This window comes from Sorex fumeus, unplaced genomic scaffold (genome assembly GCF_029834395.1).
Source record: "Sorex fumeus unplaced genomic scaffold, SorFum_2.1 ptg000024l, whole genome shotgun sequence".
Lineage (NCBI taxonomy): Eukaryota > Metazoa > Chordata > Mammalia > Eulipotyphla > Soricidae > Sorex > Sorex fumeus.
Genome location: NW_026606081.1, coordinates 18,392,277 through 18,416,367, shown reverse-complemented (window position 1 = coordinate 18,416,367; position 24,091 = coordinate 18,392,277). Strand labels below are relative to the sequence as shown.

Sequence of the window (24,091 nt, the reverse complement as noted above, 5' to 3'; positions counted from 1 at the left end):
GAGGGGGTCCCTGAGCCTACCAGGAGGGTCCCTGGTTGCAGTCATCCCGAGGGGGTCCCTGAGCCTACCAGGAGGGTCCCTGGTTGCAGTCAGGGGCAAGACCGCCGCTGGCCTCTGCATCGGCCCGGCAGACAGGTGAAACAGTGGCCCGGTTTTTTTTTTTTTTGCTTTTTGGGTCACACCTGGCGATGCACAGGGGTTACTCCTGGCAGTGCTCAGGGGACCATATGGGATGCTGGGACTCGGACCCGGGTTGGCCGCGTGCAAGGCAAACGCCCTACCGGCTGTGCTATGTCTCCAGCTCCGGCCCGGGGTGTTTGAGACAAACAAGCTGGACAGGTCAGAAGCCAGAGCCCCGAGCAGAGTCGAGCACCTGCACCGCGTCTCTCTCCCGCGCTGCAGCCGGGCCGGGCAGCGCCCACCCGAACCCAGGCCCCTGGCCGCCCCCCAACCCAAGCCCGCGCCCGGCAGGCCCCGGCTCTCGTCTCGCTACGGGACGGTCACCCGGGCTTGGACAGGCCGGCCGCGCCAACAACGCACGCGCACGCGCTCTGCCCGTCCCTCTGGAACGAGACCCTCGAAAAGGGACACGTGGAGCCGCCTCGCCCTCCCTCCGGGCCGTGCCGCGGCCCCGAGACCACGGGCAGGGCGGGACCCCGAGGCTGGGCCCAGCGCCCCGCTGGACCCACGCCACGGACAGTCGCGCACTGCGCACCGCCGGCCGCCAGCACGCGCCTCCTCGGGCCGCGCCACCGCGTCATCCGCCGGCGCCCCCGTGCGTCATCCGCCGGCGCCCCGCTGGCGGCCAATGGGCGCCTGGCACGTCACCGCTGCTCCAGCCAGGCCCCGCCCTCGTCGCCAGGCCCCGCCCCACTCCCGCCGCCAGGCCCCGCCCCGCCCCCCTTCCAGGCCCACTCACTGCTTCGCGTCACCGCCAGGTCTCGCCCTGCCTCCGGCCCCGCCCCGCCGCTCAAGCCCCGCCTTCCACCGCCAGGTCCCTCCCCTTTCGACCGCCAGGCCCCGCCCTGTCTCCCCACCAGGTCCTGCCCCATCCCGCCGCCAGGCCCCGCCCCGTAGCCCCGCCCCACAAGGCCCCGCCCTCCCTATCCAGGCCCCGCCCTCCGACCTCCAGCCCCGCCTTCCCCTCCCCAGGCCCCGCCCCCGCCGCCGCTTCCGCCGGGAGCGCGGGCGCAGGCGCAACACCGGGCCGGCGAGCGCGGACTGGGGCCGGGATGGTGCTGGACAGCGTGGCCCGCATCGTCAAGGTGCAGCTCCCCGCCTACCTGAAGCGGCTGCCCGTGCCCGAGAGCGTCGCCGGCTTCGCCCGCCTCACGGGTAACCTTCGCCTGCAGCCGAGGCTGGCGGCGCGGCGCGGGGGTCGCGGGCCCGGCCGGGGGCTGCCCGCGTGACCTCCGGGCCCGCCGGACCGCGGCCACCCTGACCGGGTCGAACCGGGTCAGGGGACTCAGGGCCCAGAGCGCCCGCGGGAGCCGCGCCTGGCGGGCTAGGGTCGGGCCCGGGTCCACCCGGGGCTGTTTCTCAGAGCCCCTCCCCGAGGTCCACTCCCCACCGCTGCCCTTCGCAGGACACCCTTGGGTGCGAGCTTCGCGGGGAGGAGCCCGCAGCAGCCTAGGGAGACGGCCCGAGCAGGGCAGGGAGGAGTGGGGGTCAGCGCAGACCGCGCCGGCCAGGGCATCCGCGGGACCCCGCGCACGGGCACTTGCACGGGAGCTGATGCCAGGACACGGGGGTGGGGTGGGGGTTGCCCAGGGGGAAAGGTCGGGGTGGGCTCCGGGCATCAGAGCAGAGAGGGGAGAGAGACCCTGCGTCCACGGCCGGCCCCATCTCAGGCCTGCAGAGGCCGGAGGCATATTCTGGCACATTCCCTCCTTTGGCGGGGGGTGGCGGGGTGAAGCACCCCTCTGCCCACCCTGCGGATTTCACTCCTGAGACACAAGCAACAGAAAAGCACCATGGACACAAGATCTGTCGGGATCAGGTGCTTATGGTCACCTGATCTGGACTTCTCTGACTTCTCAGAACCCTATGAACTGCGGCACTTAGGGAAGTTGTCCTTCACCCTTATCAGCTCTCTCCTTAATCCCCAGACCAGTGCAGTTTCATCTTGCTCTAGCATCTGTTACTGTCGGCCCAGTCCTTCCACAGAGCTGCAGGGGCAACTGTAGTGTTTGGTGTTCAGTGGGTCAGCTGCCACACGACCCCCGCCTTGTGGTGCTTTTTCTCCTTAGAATTACCCTGAACTCATTCCTGGACATGGTGATTCCAGGTCAGAAGGCTGGGGTTGCTTCTGTGACACTAATGGCCCAGGCGAGTTAAGTGTCGAGAAAGGGAAACATTCCATCCTGCCCCAGCCCCTCCTGACTGAACGGTGCTGCCTGACACATGCTGGCGTGACTTCGTTTGTTTCGGTGAGGGGGTACAGTGGGGGTTAGAAAATGCATCTCCCCCTTGGAGGTCCTTGCCGGGAACAGATGATGACCACGGGCGTTCAGGAGACCCCATCTGTCCCTTTCTTTACGTCAGTGGTGTCCGGTGTCTGTGCACACTGTGGAGTCCTTCTGTCCCCACACACGGCTGGCCTTGGTCCCAGCTCAGCCTGCAGCTCTCATGGGTACCCTGGAGACGCACCAACACCTGACAACAGCGGGCACCCACGTTCCTCAGGTGCTGGGGGACAGGAGCTATTTCGAAGCACTTGGAGGGTGCCCTCAGAGGCTGAGTTTCTCCTGAGTCTTCCTTTGGAAGACCCTCCCTGTACATGCATTTCCCCCGTTGGACAGGCTGGGGTCAGGAGACATCAGACTTGCTGAAACAAAACCTGGGCGGGAACTTCAGTGGCAGTTTGAAGCGGGGCTCAGAAACATTTTCTTTTTCTGCTTATGAGAACGAGGGCTGCGGCCGCACTGGGGCCTGCTTCTCCTTCCCCCTTTTGGGCTCAGGATGACGCTGCATTTCTTGGGCAGCCGAGGGGGCTCCGTGGCCTTGGAGTGGAGCCCTTGGGCCTCAGGAACAGGGCCCTGAGAACAGCTCCGGTGTGTTCTGCTGCCCGTCAGGGGTCAGGCAGGCCCACCCCAGAACCAGCAGAACTTCTGCTGAGTGCCCCGGGGGCACTGTGCTGTCACCCCACTGAGGGCAGTTGTGACAGGGGGAGGGGGGTCAGGTGCGCCCTCGCAGCTACCAGAGAGCCGGCCAGAGGGGTCCAGTGCCACCCGCCCGTGCTCTCGGGGCTCCCGGGGGAAGCTGCCCTGGGGTCTCGTGGCAGGATCAGGAGGTGTCAGGTCCCCGGGCTCCAGAGAGGGGCGATGCCCCGTGGGGGCTGTTGACGCGCGGTTTGGGACCGAGATTCGAGTGTTGCAGAGGGTGCTTGGGGCCATGCCCTGAAGCCCGGTGGTCTGCCAGCAGTGCCTCTGACCTCGCCACACTCAGGGCACAGGTGCGTGCCAGTCGTGGGGGTCGCAGATCCAGGCCGCTTGTTGGGGGTCTCGGGGATGTGGTGGGACAAAGGAGGGTCAGGGTGCTGCAGTTCCCACACTAGAGCCGGTCTCTGCCCCCTTTCTGACTTCACTGCCTTCCTGTGGTCCCTGACTCACCAGCTACCCCCGAGTCTGCTGTCATGGCCCCCATGAGTTTTACTGTGTTCCTCTTGAACACAGTCCTCAGCCCCAGCGGGGTGATGTCCGTGGCGTTTCACTCAGCCGACTGACCTGTCCACGCTCAGTTGCAGAATGGCTCCGGCTGCTGCCGTTCCTCGGCGTGCTGGCGCTGCTCGGCTACCTGGCCGTCCGGCCGTTCCTCTCCAAGAAGAAGCAGCAGAAGGACAGCTTGATCAATCTCAAGATTCAGAAGGAAAACCCTAAAGTGGTGAACGAGATCAACATCGAGGACCTGTGTCTCGCCAAGGCTGCGTACTGCCGGTGCTGGCGATCCAAGACGGTAAGGTGGCGCCCGCCCGCCCACGTCCCCACCTGCTGCTGGCCCGAGAGGGCAGTGAGGGGCATGTCTCGGGCATTCCTGTTTCGAGACAGGGTGTCCAGCTCCGTGGAAAGCTGCCGAAGCTTCTGAGTGAGAATCAGCTATGTGCACTTCTTCCTAACTGTGGACCACACAGTGATGCAATTAAAAAGAAAAAAAGATCAACTGTTCAAATCTGACACCTACAATGACTTGGGGAGTAATTTACCTAATTTTCAGTCTCTGAGATGAGTTTTTAGAAAGCAGATAATGTACCAGCAGCCACCAGTAGCCAGACAGTTTTGAGGATTTGGTGAAGTGAGGTTTGCACAGAATGTAGGTATGAGCCAGTACGTGGCAACTATAATTAAGACTTTTGGGGTTTTCAATTTGGGGGCCACACCTAGTGTTACACAGGGATTTTCCTGACAGGCTTGGGGGAAAATCCCTGTGTAACACTAGGTGTGGGTTTTGGGGGTCAGACCCAGCCCAGCTGCATGCGAGGCAAGGGCCCTTCCCTCTGTACTCTCCAGCTCCTGTGAATGGCTCTTAATGTGGCTAGCTAAAAAGGAGGACTTTGAAGTGACAACTATGCTAAATTACTGACGAAATCTGCTTTTTTCTTCTGCATTCTGGGTCACACCCAGCAATGCACAGGGGTTACTCCTGGCTCGTGCCCTCAGGAATTACTCCTGGCAGAGCTCAGGGGACCATATGGGATGCTGGGTATTGAACCTGGGTCGGCCGCATGCGAGGCAAACGCTCTGCCCACTGTGCTATCGCTCCAGCCCTTCTTTTGTTTTTTGTGTCACACCCGGCGATGCTCAGGGGTTACTCTTGGCTCTGTGCTCAGGAGTTACTCCTGGCGGTGTTGGGGGGTACCCTATGGGATGCTGGTGATCGAACCCAGGTCGGCCGTGTGCAAGGCAGATGCCCTTCCCCCAGTGTGCTATAGCTCCTGCCCCGAAACCTGCTTTCTTTAGGCTAGGTTGCTTGGGTTCTCAGTGCTGCACAGTTCGACATGCCTTTTGTTACCGCAGATCTAAGAGACAGCCAAGGCTTCTGGCAGGGCTACTGAGTGTGGTAAGGTACAGGGTGCCGGTCCAGACCATATTCTGAGGGGCCGGGAAGATGGCCCGAAGGGCTGGAGAGTGAGCCTTCATGGGGGAGGCCCCGGGTTTGACTCCAGCACACCGTGCGAGGCCCACCTGGGCACAGCCGTGGGGCTGAACACCTCCCACGGACAACCCTGACTTCATGTTTCTAAGAACGAGTTCAGCACACGAGAGTATGATGTAATGTAATAAAAGGAAAGCATTTTAAAGGATGATCCAAATTTGGCTAATAAAAGTGATATGCAGAGCAAAATGCAGAGGAAACTAAGATGCTGAGATTCAACTGTCATCACCTAAGAGGGAATTTTGTTGGGTGGGGAGTGCTAAGCCCCTCGCGGAAACGGTTTGTAAAATGACACTGTGATGCTTCTTCGTCCCCAGTTTCCTGCCTGTGATGGGTCACACAACAAGCACAATGAGCTGACGGGCGACAACGTGGGCCCGCTGATCCTGAAGAAGAAGGAGGTATAGCCGACGAGCAGGCACCAAGTGGGCCTGCGTATCCTGGAAGAAGAGGAGGCCTCGCTGAGCGGGGTGCTGGGGAGCGCCCACACCCCCGGCCGCCCCTTCCGAGCACCAGAGCTTTCCCGTGGGCTTTCCCGAGGCCGTCTTAATTATTGCTACTGGGTAATAGTTAATTCTGCCCGTTTATTTTCTTGCTACACTACTGTTTATATTTGATAATTTGTATATTCAACTAGTCCTTTATATAGAAATTGAATTGTGCACTCTTTTATTCTCCCGTCAAAGAATTAGTAGACCTTCCTGCAATAAAACCAACAGATCCAAAGCAGTCTGAGTACCGGGCTTTTGGACAGAACCTCATGTTGTTCTCCCTACGCTCTCAGATACAGCATCTTTGAGTTCAGGTGTAATCTTTTTCTTTCTTTTTCTTTTATGGTGGGGGGGACTCACATCCAGTGGTGCTCAGGGCTTACTCCTGGCTCTGTCTTCAGGGATCCCTTTCTGGCAAGCTGGGGGAACCCTATGGGATGTCGGGGCTCGAACCCAGGTCGCCTGCATGCAAGGCAAGCGCTCCACCTGCTGTGCTCTGGCTCTCACCCGACGTGATCATTCCGAAGGGATGTTTCCTCTTTTGGCCTTCCAGTAAGGGAAATACTGCCCTCAAGAATTACATGAGTTCTCAGAGAAATACACTCTGCACTAGCAGAGACGAATATCCCATAAAATGGATATCCTGATTTCAGAGGAAATGTGAACAGGTTATGAAAGTCCCCCACAGAAACAGTTGTTGATGTTGCTCAGGGCTGGCCTGTGTGTGGGGTCCTGAGCTCCCTGACGCCGGCTGGGGGCGGGAAGCCACCTGCATCATGGAGCTGTGACTGCTGGGGACACTGCTCAGCGTTCAGGGGTGCGCCTGTGCAGAAAAACAGTGCAGAGTACAGAAGGGGGGTCTGCGGTGTCACCTGACTCCCTCCCCCAGGTGTGCTGGGGGACTGGCCCTTGCAAGGGGCACGGCCCGACCAACCTCTCAGACTGGGGCCTGACCTTCTGTGGTGGGATTTGAAGGTGAAGGCCCTGGGGCTGGAGCCACCGTGCAGCAGCTGAAGACTCACCTTGCGTACACAGAGATGGGTCCCGGCCCCTACATGGTCCCGAGTCCCCCAGGCCACATGTGCGCTCCCGCCGAATCAGACTCGGTTGGGTCCAAACGTTGCCCCCGGCTTCCTCGTGGCCAGCGCAGATGGTGGCACTCCTCCTTCTTCGATGTCCTTTGTCCAGCTTTGAGGTCGTCAGGTCATCCACGTTTCCAGTTTTCTGTACAGACCCCCGGAGGGGTGAGTGCTGTGTGGCCGGGGCCAGTGCCATGCCGGGCTCTGCAGTGCTCTCGGGCCTTGAAAGGGAAACGTTTCCCTCTGTGGAGGCTCAGGTGGGTGAGCTTTGGAGGCTAAGTTTGAAGATCAGTTACAGAAAGTCACTTTAACACCCCAGAGTACTTTCCGCCTCACTGACTGTCATGGTAGTTCCTGGCGGTTAGACACGGGGTGTGCGGGTGCTTCAGGCCAGCAGCTGCTCTGCCAGTACAGGCACAGGGGGGCCGGGAGGGGAGGGGAATGCCTGGCACTGGCCCTAGGGGAGGGGACCAGCGACACCACCAGGGTCGTCACCAGCACAGCCTAGCCAAGCCGCAGGCCGCCCAGGAGAGCCCTGACACCCCAGGGCCCACGTGTCCTCCGGTGTGCTCCCCCCTCAGTGCTCGGCTGCCTGTGCCTGTGACTCTCCCTCACCTCACACAGCCCTGTCTTTCCCTAAAACACATAGGTGGAGTCTAACTGCCAGGTGCTGATGCGGGGTGTGACCCATTCTCCCAGCACTGCATCAACTGCAGGGTCCTGGCCCCGATGCCTCCAGGTGCTCAGCCAGGCCGGGCCCATCACAGTTCCCTGGAGCAGGTGCTGTGCAGTTCCATGCTCTGACTTCCGCATGCGTGAACTGGTCTGGGAAAGCTGACAGGCGGGCCGGCCTCTCATGGCCTCTCACAGCGACACCCCAGCTGCTCTCACTGGGGCTGTGACAACCTGGGAGGAGACGCTCCCGGGGTGATGCTTAGGCACTTCGGCATGGCCGGGGCACACGGGCAGACAGCAGCCGGGGGCTGGCAAGCAGGTGGACTGCGAGGCTGAGCCGACTCTTCGTCAGGACTGGACAGGCGGCTGCTATCCCTAGGGCATGTTCTGGGCAGGTCGAGGCTTAGTGCCGATAGCCAGACACCGTGGTGCAGCACTTAGTTCATGTGGCCTCAGGATGGCTCAAGGGTCCCGCCTGACAGTTTAGTATCTTGGAGGGCCGGTGACCGGACCAGAGTCAGCCCTGAGTCTGGCTCCCCTGCTGGCCCAGGCAGAGGCTGATCCCAGCAGGTTCTGCTCAGTTGGATGTTTCTAAGGTTGAACGGCAGTGACTTGCCTCCTGATGGCAGCTAAGACGCCGCAAGGTCAGGTGGGCGGGCCGGAGGCTGTGTGCTGCAACCCGGAGCCAGGGCAGTGCCTGCTGGGCCCCGGAGGCTGCCTCGCTGCAGTGCCTAAGGCTCTCACACTGTGAACAAGCAGCATATTGATGACGTCCGAAGTCGACTGCTCTGATCTTTTGCAGGAATGTAGGCCGGCTGTGGGGTGGCAAATGCTCTTTCCATGGGAGAGCAGAGAAACCGTGTTCACCAGCAGTGATGGGGCAGTTCCCCGTTAGTGTGGGTCTCAGGGACACGGACAGACTTCCAGAGCCTTCCAAGGACACGCATCCCCTCCCCTTTTCGTGAATCTTGAGTGCTTGAGCCTCTCAACTATTCCCGTGTGTTGAATGCAGCACCAACAGTCAGTGACCCTCATCCCTATGAGTAGAGAGGAGATTTCAGACTAATGGAGAGGGAGAAAGGGCACAGTTACGTAACCATGATTACAGAGATGAACCCTATACTACTGAGGAAACTCAAATGTCAATGACTAATTCGCCACTGCTGAAATTCCCTATAAATTCTCATTTGTGTCCATTATATATTCTTCTGCGTCTCACACTCACGAGTGACTTGAGAGCACTCCATCAGTGTACTTAAGAAACTCAAAGCCCGGACCCAGCTTCAACTTATGATGAACACTGATGAGAAGTGAAAAGGGATGAAACCAATGTTGACTTCGAAATATTTATGCAGCTATGGGTCAACAGTTGATAGGAAAATATAGAGGAAATGTATAATTCCCTGTAAGAGCATAGAACACCAAAAGTGATTCAAGATGAAATCGTAAATGTTAGCAGACCAATTATCAAGAATAGAAAAGTGAATTTCTTTTTGTTTTGGGGCAAAACCTGGCAATGCTCAGGGGTCATCCCTGGCTCTGCACTCAGGAATTACTCCTGGTGGTGCTTGGGGACCTTGAGGGGTGCTGGGGATTGAACACGGGTCAGCAGGATGCAAGGTGAGCTCCCTCCTCCATAAGATGTGAATTTCTTGTTTTTATTTTGGGGCCACATGTACAGTGCCTGAGGCTACTCCCAGTTCTGTGCTCAGGGAACCACATGTGTTGATGATCAGACCTGGGCCTCCACATGCAAAGCATGCATTCAACCCACTGAGCTGCCTCTCTGGCCTGGAAAAGTCTATTTTTTTTTTTAAGTAACTTTAAAATTACTAGGGCTGCGAGAAAGATAATTGTAATGATACTGAAGTTATTTCTTCTTTTTAAATGTAAGAAATGCTCCCCAATCCATCATATACACCAGTACAATATGACTGTGACTCTGAGAAGTACAAGTCAACCAATCACACACCAACCTCATACTGCCTGCAGAAAATTTCTAAAAGCAAAACAGCACCAGGACCCTGGGCAGGAACCAAAGAGGAAGTCACGTGTCTGCTCCAGCAAATCCACTACCACGACTCATTACGTAAATGAATCCGAGAAGAGCAAGCCTGTGTCAATAGATGCTAGGGTAGGTGTCTCCTAAGACGGCTCACGGTGAAAGTAGTTGAAAGAGGCTGTTTACGCATCCCTGAGGTTACTCAGCAAAGCCTGAGAGTCTTTAAGGACAAACTGCCGGGGAGATGGCTCAGGAGACCCAACACGCTCTGTGTGCGGCACCTTCCACCCCAGCACCACCATGAGCCATCCAGGGTCCAAACTGAAAAGCAAAGTCATTTCGGGTGGTAGTAGTTTTTTTCTTTTTCTCTTTGGGTCACACCCGGCAATGCACAAGGGGTCACTCCTGACTCATGCACTCAGGAATTACTACGGGTGGTGCTCGGAGACCATATGGGATGCTGGGAATTGAACCCGGGTCGGCTGCGTGCAAGGCAAATGTGTCCCCCCCCCCCCCCCCCCCCCCCCCCCGCTGTGCTATCGATCCAGCTTCCTCGGGTGGTACAGTTTTAAGGAGAACTGGGACAGGGAAAGAAACAGCAGACAAGAGCAAGGAAAGAGATCCGAGCCTGGGCTCAGATGCAGGCGGCCCCCGTGCAGCACGGAACCCTTCCAGCTGGTGGAAAGGGCCCCCTCCCCACACACATATTTACATCCACACACATATACACATACTTATACACACATTCACACATATACACTCACACATTTACACTCACATACACACACATCTATACGCACACATCTATACACACACACACACACATACAGAGCTGACTCAGAGGAGCATGTTGAGTGAGCAGTAGTGTGCAGCTGCCCCACTTTGGTGCCCTGGAAAAGGGACAAGCCGGGACCCCGTGATCTGCAGCCCCTCCTGAGAGTTCCCAGTAGCCTCTGCAGGTGGGGGACACTGGGGACACCCTGTGATCTAGCTCCAAGGCCACACTGATGGCGATCAGGGTCAGGGCTCACTCCTGGCACAGACCACATGGGGTGCGGGGATGACCCCAGGCTGGCCATGGGCGCGATGGCCGCTGCCTGTTGGACTACATCTTTGGCCTCCAAAATTTCTCAAATTATTTATTATTTTTTTGAAAATGAAGATCAACGTGTGTGTGTGTGTGTGTGTGTGTGTGTGTGTGTGTGTGTGTGTGTGTGTCACTCCTGGCTCATGCACTCAGGAATGACTCCTGGCGGTGCTTGGGGGACCACATGGGATGCTGGGAATCAAACCTGGGTCGGCCGCGTGCAAGGCAAACGCCTTACCCACTGTGCTATTGCTCCAGCCACCGAAGATCAACTTCTATTCAAAAACCTACGCTCTTGTAAGTATAGACTACTGTTTTGCAAATGTATGTTTTCATCTCCTTGTCAGTGAAAATGGCAAGTCCTCATGACTTAGGAACACATTGGTGTGGTCTAAAACAGGGGGACCCTAGTGCTGAGGCAAGAAGTGCTGCCGTGACAGATCTTACCCCCTCCCTGGGTGCCGGCAGTTGGGACCATGTGTGTGGTTTTATTTTTGTTCGTTCGTTTGTAGGGCCATTCTTACCCGGTGATGCTCAGGGCTTGCTCCTGCATCTGCGCTTGCGAATTACTCCTGGCAGGCTCTGGGGACCACACTGGACACTTGGGATGGAACTTGCATCTGCCGGGTATGAGGCAAATGCCCGCCCTCCCCACTGTGAGACAGTTCCAGTCCCTGCATGGTTCGGTGTTGCCGAGGGCCCAATCTGAGTGGAATAGAGGACTCTGAAGCATACTGTTTGACTTTGTACAACCGTGGATAAATTTTCTCCTGCCTTGTATTTTCATACCTGGCTTGTGCAGAAGAGGGAAGCTGTGAGATCAGACTCATGTCCAGTTCCCATATTTGGACTTTGCTGAAGAAGTTCAAATGGTTTCTAAGAGGCCGTTGACCAATGCTATTCAAGGGACTTGCAATCAATACATCAACCGAAACTGCACTGCTAATGGCAGATTCTATTGTCAGATATTACTCTGTTATTGGGCTGGAGCGATAGCATAGCAGTAGGGTGTTTGCCTTGCAAGCGGCCAACATCGCTGACCTGAGTTCGATTCCTTCGCCCCTCTCGGAGAGCCCGGCAAGCTACTGAGAGTATCTTGCCTGCAGGGGAAAGCCTGGCCAGCTAACCGTGACATATTTGATACGCCAAACACAATAACAATTGTCACAATGAAGACGTTACTGGGCCCGCTCGAGCAAATCGATGAACAACGGGAGGACAGTGACAGACTCTATTACTAAGGAAAAGAACTCCTCAATCCTGCATTTCTGCATGTTGGCATAAGTCGTACCTAATTTATACTAATTTATAATGAGCTTCTTTCCATTTCTGATTTAACTCTGTTTCTGCAAATAAATACAACAGAGAGCATTTCACTCAAAACTACTAAAATGGGGAAGAGGGCCCGGGGGAGAAAGAGCGATAGCACAGTGGTTAGGGCCTTGCATGTGGCCAACCGGGGTTCGATTCCTCCGCCCCTCTCGGAGAGCCCGGCAAGCTACCGAGAGTATCTCGCCCACATGACAGAGCCTGGCAAGCTCCCTGTGGCGTATTCGATATGCCAAACACAGTAACAACAATTCTCACAATGGAGATGTTACTGGTGCCTGCTAGAGCAAATCGATGAACAACAGGAGGACAGTGCTACAGTGCTACTAAAAGCAGGTAGGGAGACAGACTACAAGTGACAGGATGGTGAGGGGTGGGAGGGTCTGGGGCAATGGAGGTGGTGAAGGTGCAGAAAATATACTTCAAAACTAGGCATGAGTGCTAAAAACACCCCATAAACATTAATGCCGCTGTAACCACATTAATGAAACGACAGACACTGCATGGACAGCCTCCTAGGCTGAGCTGTGCCAGAAGGAGCCCACATTTAGTTGCTGAGCACGGAGCCTGTTCAGATGGTCCCTCCACCCAGAGCCTAGCGTTGTGCTAGCTGAATGCTGCAAGCTAGTGCTGAACCCCCTTCACTTCCCAGCAAATCACCCCGCAGCCAGGGCGTCCCACGAGAAGGCAACCTCTGCCCTCTGCACGCACTCACCTGGCCCGTTCATGCTCTGGCTGAATGGCTGTGAGGTCTGGCGGGGACTTGCAGCTCCGCTGTGCTCCTGACCAGGGAGACGCTGGGCATGCTGCAGTTCCTACTGAGCCAACATTGGGGTGTCATGGCCCGGGGACCCCCGGGAGCTCAAGCAGCTACTCAGTCCTGGGTCCTCAGGCAGGCGCCTCACGGCCTGGCCCTCTGGTGTTTTCTCCCGTAGGATAACTCATTAAAAGCAGCAGCCAGGTGATAGAAAATAAACATTTTAATGGTGCAATACGGTCATCAGCTCTCCCTTGAAGTCGCGTGGGTCATGGCGTGTGAGCACTTTGGGCCCCAGGATGCCGATGATGAGTGCCCCGTTGGGAGCCGTGATCAGGATGGCCAGGAAGGCCACGGTCATTACGTCCTTGGAGTACTGCTCCAGCTCGAACTTGTTGATGGCCCTCACGGTCTCGTAGGCCAGGGGACCCAGCACAGCCTGCAAGTGGGGGGAAGGACGAGCCATCAGGAAGGGAGTGAACACGCCAGGCTCTGACCAACTCAGCCAACACTAGCACCAGATGAGCACCGAGCGAGGAGCCTGAGCTGGGGAGGCCCCGATGGGCTGGCTATGACCCGCCAGCACTAACAATGGCGCTTCCGCGGATCTGAGGGAAGAGGCTGCAAGGCTGGTGACAGCCCTGGCCACCGGCAAGCTCTTGGTGCCTTTGTGTGGGAGCCCCTCGACCCACTCAAGCCTCCAGGTTCCTAGTGACTCCCCTGAAGACCAGGACACAACAGGCCAGACCCGTTGGGAGGGGGTCGAGGGCTCCCTGCTTCCTGCAGACCCCTGGCTGCCAGGGAAGGGACCCCCAGGAAAGCCCTAGCGGTTGCATTTCCCTCTAGGGACCTCCTAGCAGGTTTTTATTGCTGATTTCGTAAGGGAAATTTCACGCTGATCTTCGTTCCTTGTATTTAGTAAATCCAAGCATGAAATTTAGTTGTTTAGCAATTAAACAACAACAACAACACAACAACAAAAATGCTTTATCGTCTAAGGGGTTGAAGAATAATGGCACAAGGGGTGGAAATATTACTTCTGACAAGTGACATTCTGACCCAGGAATTCCTCAATTTAAGGTAATCAGAGATTAAAACTGGTGTAGTTCTTATGTGGACAACTTTTTGTGAGCACAAACTAATAATACACTAGAGGCTGGGGAGGAAAAGACGCCAGGCAGAAAACCAACTCCAACAAGCCTAAAAAACTATAAAAACAGAACAAAACCAAACCCAAAGCACAAGGACTTGTAACAGATGCTCATGTGATAACAAGGACGCTCACAACAATAATATTTATATACTTTGATAGCATTTGTCCTATGGCAAGCACCTTCCTGGAAATTTTAATAAGGACTAGTCCTTAACTCAATAACTACTCAGGGCAAGCCCATGATGTTATGTGGGCACTCTTTTTTTTTTTCTTTCTTTTTGGGTCACACCCGGTGATGCTCAGGGGTTACTCCTGGCTCATGCACTCAGGAATTACTCCTGGCAGTGCTCGGCGGACCATATGGGATGCTGGGAATCGAACCTGGATCGGCCACGTTGGCTGTGTGTAAGGCAAACGCCCTACCTGCTGTGCTATTGCTCCAGCCCCTGGGCACTCTTAATAGGTGACAAAGAACTTCCACCTAACGAATTGATGATTCATTTTCTTTGGGGGGCGTGGCCACACTCGGTGGTGCTTGGGGGACCACACATGGTGCTGGAGGTCAAGCCAGGAGCACACCCCCAGCACAGCACCTTTGTCTTTGTCCGAGCTCTGCAGCTCCTGTGACTCTTCCTTTAGGAAAAGCCAGTCAGCAAACGGGCCTTAAAATATTTGTGAACTGAATTCTTTAGTTCTCCTCTTTCTATCTTCTCTGTTCCGTCTTAATTTTCATCAGAACTGTTATACAGAGGAAGAGGAGAAAGGACTGAAGCAAAACCAGCACCGCTTCAGCAGGCAGGAAAGGAGGAGTAGATGAAGCCACAGCATCCTGGCTGGATTGGCACTTTAAAATCATTTGTGGGTCTAAGCGGTTTCTGCCACGCCCTGGCCGCTGGCAGTGGTGTGGCTCCATCTGTGTCAGTAGTGAATGATGCGCCTCGGCCGGTCCAGGGGACAGGGGCCACGAGCACAGACGCTGTGACCCACCACGCTGACCACTGACCGGAGGCGGAGCAAAGGGTGGCCGCCACTCCGTGAATCAGACGGAGAACACCACAGTGAGCCCAGTGGGTGCCACGGGGTCAGGGGAGGGGAGACCAGGACATGCCCCACGGCCACCAACACAGGCAGCAGAGAAAAAACACACTGGCAAGTGGAGTGTCCATGCAGCCCAGCAATTCAGGGTGACCAGCCTGTGGCTTCAAGGAAGAGCCGCCTGGGGCCCTGCTCTCCCAACTATATTAACTATTCGTGAGAACAACCCAGAAATAAGCTGCGGGACACACACACACACACACACACACACACACATACACACACACACACGGTCACGGTTTTTGGGCCACACCTGGAGATGCTCAGGACTGACTCCTGGCAGCGCTCGGGGGACTGAATGGGATGCGGGGTCCGAGCCTGGGCTGCATGCACGTGAGGCAAAGCGCCCTCCCTGTTCTATGACTCTCCGGCCCTGATGCTGCAGAAATTTTGTTGCATGGAAACTCACAATAACAACAGAGAAAAGAATTTCAGGGAATCAGAACCAGATTAAGCAGTTTTTTTTTTCTTTTTTTTGGGGGGGGGGTCACACCCAGGATGCACAGGGGCTATTCCTGGCTCATGCACTCAGGAATTTCTCCTGGAGGTGCTCAGGGGACCATATGGGATGCTGGGAATCGAACCTGGGTCGGCCACGTGCAAGGCAAACGCCCTACCTGCTGTGCTCTCACTCCAGCCCCGATTAAGCAGTTTTAAGTATTAAAACAACCTTCTTTTTCTTTGTGTGTGTGGTTCTGGGGTGGAACCCAGAGCCACACACACACACACGGCAGATGTCCACTGCTGAGATACAGCCCCGAACCTTTGCTTCCATTCAAAAAATTAAATTCAAGAAGAAGAAGAACAACAACTATTTTTACCAGGGTTACACCCTGTGGTTCCAGGAATAAAACCCGGAGTCTCTGCCAGACATTTGCTCCAGCCCTTGGGTTATCTCTCCAGCCTGTGGAAATCATCGGTCATTTCTTTCCTTTTCTGGGGCTGAACCTGAGAGCAGCACCTCACGGAGCACTGTGTGCTCTCTGGAGTGGCCGCACCCTGGGGCCTGCCAAGACCTTTCGGTTGAAGAATGCGACTGACCCAGAGGGCCAATCACTGTCCACTCACTCGCTCCATCGTCCCAAAGTCCTTATAAGGCTCCGGCACTTACCCAATGCCAGGGCCTGTCCTGCAGCTGGTACTGTACCCCCAGACAGCCCAGGTGGACATCGACCGTCAGGGCCAGGGACCAGCCTGCGAGCACTCCTGGTGGCAGTGGGTGGTAGAGGGTGAAGATATATTTTATCAAGATCAATGTGCTTCTACTTTTATTTATTGACTTGTTTGCTTTGGTTTGCTTTTTTGGGGCCCCTCCTGGTGGTGCTCAGAGCTCAGTCCTGCCTCTGTACTCAAGGAGCACTGCTGGCTGGGTCTGGAGGATGCTGTGGGATGCCGCAGGCCAACGTGGGCAGGCTCTACGTGAGGCAAATGTCCGGGCTGCTGCGCTACCTCTGGTTCCTGTGTTTCTACTTTAAGTTGTAAGATTTAGTTGTATAATATTTTGCAAAATTAAGTAATTAAAATTTGCAGGTGTATACTTTTTAATATTTTATGCAAAAGAAATTAAAAAAAATAAATTTAGGTAGTATTTGTCATTAAAATTATACTTTCAATCACAGAATGTTTTAAAATAGATTTCTGAGTGACTACCTAAGTTATAAAGTTGTTATGATTAATCACCGTCTTAACAAGCATTAGCTAAAATCCTGTGATAGGAATAACATTTTTCATTTAGAATTTTTCTTTGTTTGGGGCTAGGGCAATAGCACAGTGGGTAGGGCATTTGCCTTGCACACAGCCGACCTGGGTTCGATTCCCAGCATCCCATATGGTCTCCCGAGCACCGCCAGGAGTGATTCCTGAGTTCAGAGCCAGGAGAAACCCCTGTGCATTTCCAGGTGTGACCCAAAAAGCAAAAAAATTTTTTTTCTTTGTTTTGGGGCCACATCAGTGGTGCTTAGGACTTACTCCTGGCTCTGTGCTCAGGGATCACTAGCGGGGCTCAGGGGACCATACAAGATGCCACTGTAGGAAGCTGAGTCAGCTGCATGCAAGGCAAGCACCCTCCCCGCTGTATTAATGCTCCGCCTCCCCATTAGATTTTTTAAAACCATCAACGTTAAAGCTGTTTAGAATGACTTGGTATGTTCTTACCTGGACTGTAGCTTTCGGAAGCCATGCTAAAGCAATGAATAATTTCTCCTTAATATTAAAACCAGCAAAACTCATCAATAAAAATGTGAAGAAAACTCGAGCCGATACTGCCAAAATTACAGTAGCAACAGCTGTGCCTACAGTGGAATAAACACATATTCATATGACCAAATATTTGGGAGGAAATGGCTCCTTATGCCTCCAGACAGGGTTTGTAGAAGCATTCAAAGCATTTCAAGGCCATTACCTATTTATGTCTTTTTGCTTTGTTTTTGGGCCACACCTGACATTGCTCAAGGCTTACTCCTGACTGTGCACTCAGGAGTTACTCCTGGCGGTGCTCAGGGGACCATGTGGGATGCCGGGGATCGGACCCAGGGCAGTCACGTGCACGGCAAGAGTCCTACCCGCTGTACTCTCTCCAGCCCCATACTTCTTTGTATATTTACTTTGAAACGGAGTCTTCAGTAAATAAAAATAACATTCATAAAAATGTAAATGTGACCAAGTCACTAAATAGGAGATTATCTGATGGTGGTGGCAATCATGAAAAACAGGACATACGGCATTTATTCAATTCTAGGCTAATCAGCTTTGAGCTCTGAACTGTACGTGGGAATATTGAAAAGGTGCTGATGCAGCTAACATTTCCCAACTTCCTGGGGCCTGAGGAGGAACTATTCGGGGACGTCTTTGGTTACGAGCAAACAGATGTTCCCGGAGCAAGCCGAGTTCCTCAGGCATGCCGCAGATAAAAATGAAAACCATTCGTCTCTTCTCAAATTTTCAAAAAGGTTGCATTCTTATGGCTCTAATTATTCTTACCAAGAGCATTTGTCTCTAGAGCTGAAACATTGATTTCTGATCCAACCAAGCCAAAGAGAAGGGGTTGGAAAACATCCCAGGCAACAGCGATCACGTGCTGGACGCTGACCTGCGGGAGAGAGCCGTTCTCAGTTACCGCAGCACACGGGGCCGGGCCCTCGGAAACTCAGTCGGAACCCAAAGGCGTCTGACTCGCAGGGAAAAAGCGAAGCCGAGGTGGGTGATGCAGTAGGTGGACGACGTCACTCGAAGACGGTTCCTAGATTTGGATGGGGAGAAACTGACATGGCTACACAGTCAAGCGGCACTGGCCCACTTGGTTGTGCTTGCGTAAGGGGTTGGGCTAGGCAGAGACTCCAGCCCCCTCCCCCCGCCCCCCAGCTCTCAGGGGCCATGGGAAGGCCTCTACTAATGATGGCTTCCTCCCCCCCCCCCCCCCAGCACAGCCTCAGGGTTCCAAAGCTCCCAGGAAGAAGTTCTGATGAGAGTGTCGCACTTGCTCCTGAAGGAACTCTGGGGAATATCTGCCATTCTTTTCTTTTCTTTTTTCCCCATTCCTCCACCAGTGCCCATTTCCCACCACCACTGATCCCAGTATCCCTCCCACCCCCCATCCTCCCATCCCACCCTGCCTCTGTGGCAGGACATTCCCTTTTGTTCTCTTTCTCCTTTTGGGTGCTGTGGTTCGCAAAAGAGGCATTGAGTGGCAATCATGTTCGGTCTATAGTCTACTTTCAGCATGCTTCTCCCATCCTGGGAGGATCCTCCCAACACCCTTTATTTGGTGCTCCCTTCTCTATCTGAGCTGCCTTTTCCCCTAGCATGTGTGGCTGGCCTCCAAACCATTGAGTGAACCTCCTGGTACTAATCTCAGCTATTCTTGGGTGTTGGTCTCCTATTTTGCTACTTTATGTTCCCCAGATGAATGCAATCTAGATTCTATGTCTGTCCCTCTCTTTCTGACTCATTTCGCTTAGCATGATACTTTCCATGTAGTACCACTTGTATGTAAATTTCATGACTTCATCTTTTCTAACAATCTCCTATTATTTTTGTTTTGTTTCTTGGGGCTACACCTGGTGGTACTCAGGGCTTCCTCCTGGCTCTGCACTCAGGGATCACTCCTGGCAGGTCTGAGGGAACAGGTGGCTCCCGTTACTGTCTATTAAGGAAAACTGAACCGCGGGCCAGAGACAGTACAGGGCGTAGGGCTTCACCCTGAAGTGCCAGCAGCCTCACCCCTGCGAATGAGCCCCTCTGCCCCACCAGGCCATCCCTGGGAGTGAGGAGGCCTGTGGCTGACCGTCCCGGCCACTGCACGCCCAGCTCTCCGTGTGGAAGCCACACTGCCCTCAAGGTGGCTACCTGCTTGGCCGCTACTTGACAGATACAAGATTGAAAAAGGAAAAAATGGTAATGCTGCCTGATCTTCAGAGCACATCATACCACATTTTTAATAAAAAAAAGAAAAGAAAAGAAAAGAAAACACTTCTGCTTACTGTTTGGTTTCATTGGTTTCTCTCTTCTTTACCTACTTGGCAATGCTTGTTTTTATACTTACTTTACAATTATTATTTCACTGGCCACTAAACAAAATACGGATGAGATTTTTGGGGCCGGGACCTTCTTGCGCTGATTCTAAAATTCATCTACTAGAGATTATGGTGAGGAGTGCCCCCACACTCAGCCTCCTACAGTCGGGGAAGCTGTGTGCTAGTCGAGGCGTCAGAGAACACTCACTGACACTCCAAGGAGGCTGTGGAGGAAGGGAAGAGCAGACCCCGCTAGCCCAGGTCGTGCCACGCGCCTGAGCATAAACGCACACGCGCGTCTGGATCTTTGTCTCGTTTTGTGTGAGGTGTTGGGGGTGGGACCCGGGACCACACACGTGCAGGGAAAGCCTCTGCCACTGAGCTGGTCACACTGTCACGCACAAAAGGAGCTGCACACACACGAGAGAAAACCAAATCGGCAAAAAACTACCGAGTGTTTGATAATTATGTGGGGAAATTATTCATCGTTTTATTATCTCGGGGGAAGAAGTAATTTTTAAAACATATCAAAAATCTCCCGGATGGTTCCGCCCCTGCCCCACAGCCTGGAAACTCCAGCTGAGAACTCTGGGGTGTCCAAGGGAGGGAGACCCCCCCTTATCCACCACCCCCTTGCCAGCCGCAGCAACGGTGACTGTGGCCCAACTCCACTGATTCAAGACTCATCTCTGTGGAGATGCCCAACCGCAAACATTCTAGGCACATGGGTTTTCAGGCTGGGAACTCTGGGGTCCTCTCGGAGTGGAGCGGGGGGCTCCTTCCACCCAGCGGCCACGCTCAGCTCCACAGACCCCGACCTTTCTCACACCTCGAGTTCCCACAAGACTGACTCCCCTAGAGGATCACAGCACGTCAGGCGGGAAAGCAGCACAGGAGCCAACTCAACTCAACAGACAGAAACAGTACCATGGAGGCTCAGCTAGCAACAAACAGCCCAGTGACCCTCGGAAGGCTCAGCTAGCAACAAATGGCCCAGTGACCCTCGGAAGGCTCAGCTAGCAACAAATGGCCCGGTGACCCTCGGAAGGCTCAGCTAGCAACAAATGGCCCGGTGACCCTCGGAAGGCTCAGCTAGCAACAAACGGCCCGGTGACCTCGGTCCAGGACCTCAGGACCCAAGGGGAGATAGAACCATTTTTACAAGTTTTCTCTTACTGAGCTACTTTTTACAATTCCGTTGGTCACTATGTTGTAACAAGCAATATAAAATAAATTATTGTGTGCCTAGCTAGGGGGCGCAGGCTCAAGGGTGGGTGGGAAACTGGGGACAGTGGTGGAGGGAAGGCCACTCTGGGCAGTGGGACTGGGGTTGGAACATGGAATGCCCAAAACAATGATATCATGAATAGCTTTGTAAACCACGGTATTTAAATAAAGTAAAAAAAAATAAATAAAATAACCTTGATGGTTCGACTATGCAAAATTTTATTTCCACATGAGAGATATCATAAAGCTGATGATGAGTAAATTTTATATGTAATACATACATAACAAGAATACTGGTCCTAACATAGTGAAACTCTAGAAATCAGAAACAAAAAGGGCAAATAAATCAATTAAAACTGGGCAAGGAATGTGAGCTGGTAGTAAAAGAAAAACTATCCCTACCAGAGAAGTATAAATGTAAATAATGACAGAGGGTCACAGTTCCTCGCCCAGAGAGTTCCTCAGTGATATCATCAAGGTTCACTGTGGATGAGCAACCACTACGTAGCATTTGCACAATACTAACTTGAAATACTCTTCTAGAACTACGTAGGACTCACCTAAACAGCTGGCAGAGAACAAATAAGAAGCGTGTTTGATTTCATGCAGTGGACCTGGGTTTGATCCCCCGCATCCCACAAGGTCCCGAGGTCACTAGGAGTAATTCTTGAGTCCAGAACCAGGAGTAAGCCTTTAGCACCACCAGGTGTGGTCCAAAAACAAAAACGAAAAACACAAAAAGAAAAAAAAAAAGAAACACATTTGGGGGCCAGGGAGAAGGCTGAGGGCTCCGCGTGACAAGGCCCCGGCTTCATACCCGGCACCACACGGACCCCCAGACACCATGAGTAGTTCCTGAGCACCTCCAGGTGGGACCCACAAACCACCCTTCACCCCCACTGTGCAATTTAAAGGGACAACTGGGTGACAGTCATTCAAGACAGAAGTTCCTCAGAGCACTTTCCCCAGCAGGACACGGAGGAGGCACAGATGCGAGCAGCACGGCCACAGAGATGCTGCCCGCAGTGGCCAGCAGGGACACTAGCGAGGCCAGCGGCTGATGGAGGGGTCCTGGGGACCATTACCAGCAATAAGTGGCTCAGCAGGCCCGGGGCGGGGGCGGTCAGTGCAAGGCCCCAAGGCTGCTCCCACAGTCCTGACCACAGCCCTGACCACGGCCCTCTCTTGAGCCCTGACCCTGCACATCTGATTCCTCAGCAGACCTTCCTGTGGCCTTACTCTCATCCCTGTCCCTGAGCGTGTCCTCATGCATTTCAGAATTAAACTTTCAGCCAATGAACAATGCAGGCACCAGTCAGGCTTGGGAAGAACAAGGCCCGACGGGGACGGCGCCACACCTGGCGGGCTCTGCTCTCCGAGACGCCAGCGTCGGAATCTCTTCCTATAGGGCCGTGGACGCACTCACCTTCTCTGCGGCCCAGCTCAGCCCGGCCATGAAGGTGAGCACCAGCGTGCAGAGGCCCCCCGCGGCATGCAGGCCCACACGGATGCTGCCCAGGACGGCCGAGATGCACAGGCCGAGGATCAGGAAGGCTCTCTTCAGGTGGACATGCTCCTGGAGGAGAGCGGAGGGAAGGAGTGTGCGGGGGGGTGCAGGGAGCTCGCCGCCTCACCCCTGCTTGGATGATGCCTGCCTATCTGGAGAACCTTCCAGCAAACCCGTGGCTGGCCAGGCTGGCCATTGCCACGTTTGATTTTACACCTCTCTGCTGCCAGTGCCAGGGAGATGTTACCACACTTCAGCAGCTTAAAATACTGGTTTGGGGCCCCACCGGGCTTGGTGCCGGGTCACCACGCACACTAACACACTCGTCCCTGGGCCCGCTCCTCCACCCAGGACCAGCTCTGCTTGGCTCTGAGCCCAGCTGACTTCTCTGACAGTTCTTTATTCTCCCTATGAGGAGGTGGGCACTGAGGCCCGGTTTGGCTTCCAGCACGTTTGGGCTCAGTCTGAAGCCGAGAACAGGTGTGGGGGCAACTAATTTTGGGGAAGGGGAATCGAACATGAAGTGTACCATTTCAGAAATGCTTATGACTATACCAGTAGATACGGGTTAATTTTTTTATTTACCTGGTCTCTACTTGGAAAATATCGAACAAAAATTCCCAAGGCAGCTCCTATCAGCACACCAATAATTATGTCCCGGACAGAACCCAGGATGTTATGCATGACGGTACCTGCGGGGCAGACGGGGAACACCTTTGACATCCTGGTGGCTCACAGAGAAAGGAACATATTTCACTGTATCACTGTCATACTGCTGTTCATCGATTTGCTCGAGTGGGCACCAGTAATGCCTCCAATCATCCCTGCCACGTGCTAATGTAGCCCGATGGCATATTGTGGGCTCTTTCAAGGTCAGAGGTATGAGGACAATCATTGTTTGGGGGGGGGCATATTTAATCAAATAAATAGGTGAACGTGGACCTGGAGCAATTAGAAATAGAAAAAAATCTGCAGATGTAAAAATACGTACTTAAAAGCGATAATTATCACACATCTCGGACAAGGAGACCGGAAACCAAAGCAGCCAGGGGCCCTCTGTGTCCTCTGAGGCAGGGAGAGGCGGGGGAGGTCGGAGCAGGGATGCTGGAGGGGCACAGGGCCTGCGATGCATCTTCTCTGATGTAATATTATTATATTATTTTTTTTAATGTTTGGCCTTTTTGAGGGTCACACCCAGCAATGCTCAGGGCTTTCTTCTGGCTCTGCACTGCTGGCAGTGCTTGGAGGACCCTATGGGATGCCGGGGATCAAACCCAGGTCCACAATGTGCAACAAATGCCCTCCCCACTGTCCTATTTCTCTTGCCCCTCTGATGATGTAATTTTATGACAAAGAAACAAACTATTTTTTTTTCTTTTTGGGTCACACCCGGTGATGCTCAGGGATTACTCCTGGTTTTGTACTCAGGAATCACTCCTGGTGGTGCTTAGGGGACCATATGGGATGCTGGGAATCGAACCTGGGTTGGCCGCATGCAAGGCAAACGCCCTACCCGCTGTGCTATTGCTCCAGCACCCCAGAAACAAACTGTTTTTAAAAAGCAGCCTAATAGAAGGTAAGGTAAGGTAAAGGCCCTCCCGTTGATCGTCGATTTGTTCGAGCGGGCCCAGTAACGTCTCCATTGGAGACTTTGTTGTTACTGTGTCTGGCATATCAAATACTCTCGGTAGCTTGCTGGGCTCTCCGAGGGGGGCGGAGGAATCGAACTCGGGTCGGCCATGTTGGCCGCTTGTAAGGCAAACGCCCTACCCGCTGTGCTATCGCTCCAGCCCAGCCTAATAGAAATCTCATCAAAAGTTTTATTCGGGAGTCAATCCTAGGACTACTCAGTTGTGTTTCTAGTGTTCTTCTTCTTTTTTTTTTTTAATACTATCTAATCTGCAACAATAGCACAGCAGGTGGGGTGTTTGCCTTGCACGCAGCCAACCCAGCGGACCAGGTTCTGCCCCTCTCAGAGAGCCCAGCAAGCTACCAAGAGCAATTCACCCACAGAGCCTGACAAGCTC

At 54.1% G+C, this 24,091-nt stretch overlaps 2 protein-coding genes across 2 annotated transcripts in view; one reads left to right on the top strand and one right to left on the bottom strand.

The window, feature by feature from the left end:
• The first annotated feature begins 1,169 nt into the window (after positions 1–1,169).
• On the top strand, positions 1,170–5,912 carry CISD2 (CDGSH iron sulfur domain 2). Its single transcript, XM_056114216.1, has 3 exons — positions 1,170–1,335; positions 3,740–3,954; positions 5,469–5,912. Exons 1-3 carry the CDS (start codon positions 1,233–1,235, stop codon positions 5,556–5,558), a joined length of 408 nt encoding a protein of 135 aa, XP_055970191.1. The 5' UTR covers positions 1,170–1,232; the 3' UTR covers positions 5,559–5,912.
• Positions 5,913–12,776: 6,864 nt separating this feature from the next.
• The window catches only part of LOC130023708 (sodium/hydrogen exchanger 9B1-like), a 31,173-nt gene continuing 19,858 nt past the window's right edge, over positions 12,777–24,091 (bottom strand). Inside the window, exons 7-11 of the mRNA XM_056114300.1 lie at positions 22,650–22,756; positions 21,984–22,133; positions 17,799–17,907; positions 16,974–17,110; positions 12,777–13,010 (exon numbers count right to left, since the gene is read on the bottom strand). Coding sequence (XP_055970275.1) covers positions 12,795–13,010; positions 16,974–17,110; positions 17,799–17,907; positions 21,984–22,133; positions 22,650–22,756 — 719 coding nt within the window. The 3' untranslated portion in view covers positions 12,777–12,794. The remainder of the gene's footprint in view (positions 13,011–16,973; positions 17,111–17,798; positions 17,908–21,983; positions 22,134–22,649; positions 22,757–24,091) is intronic.

What these genes read in the sequence shown, in the direction of transcription:
- CISD2 (XM_056114216.1), top strand. Translation starts at nt 1,233, where the DNA reads ATGGTGCTGGACAGCGTGGCCCGCATCGTCAAGGTGCAGCTCCCCGCC. An exon ending in CGGCTTCGCCCGCCTCACGG is followed by an intron (nt 1,336 to 3,739) that starts GTAACCTTCGCC and finishes GTCCACGCTCAG; the next exon opens with TTGCAGAATGGCTCCGGCTG. An exon ending in GGTGCTGGCGATCCAAGACG is followed by an intron (nt 3,955 to 5,468) that starts GTAAGGTGGCGC and finishes CTTCGTCCCCAG; the next exon opens with TTTCCTGCCTGTGATGGGTC.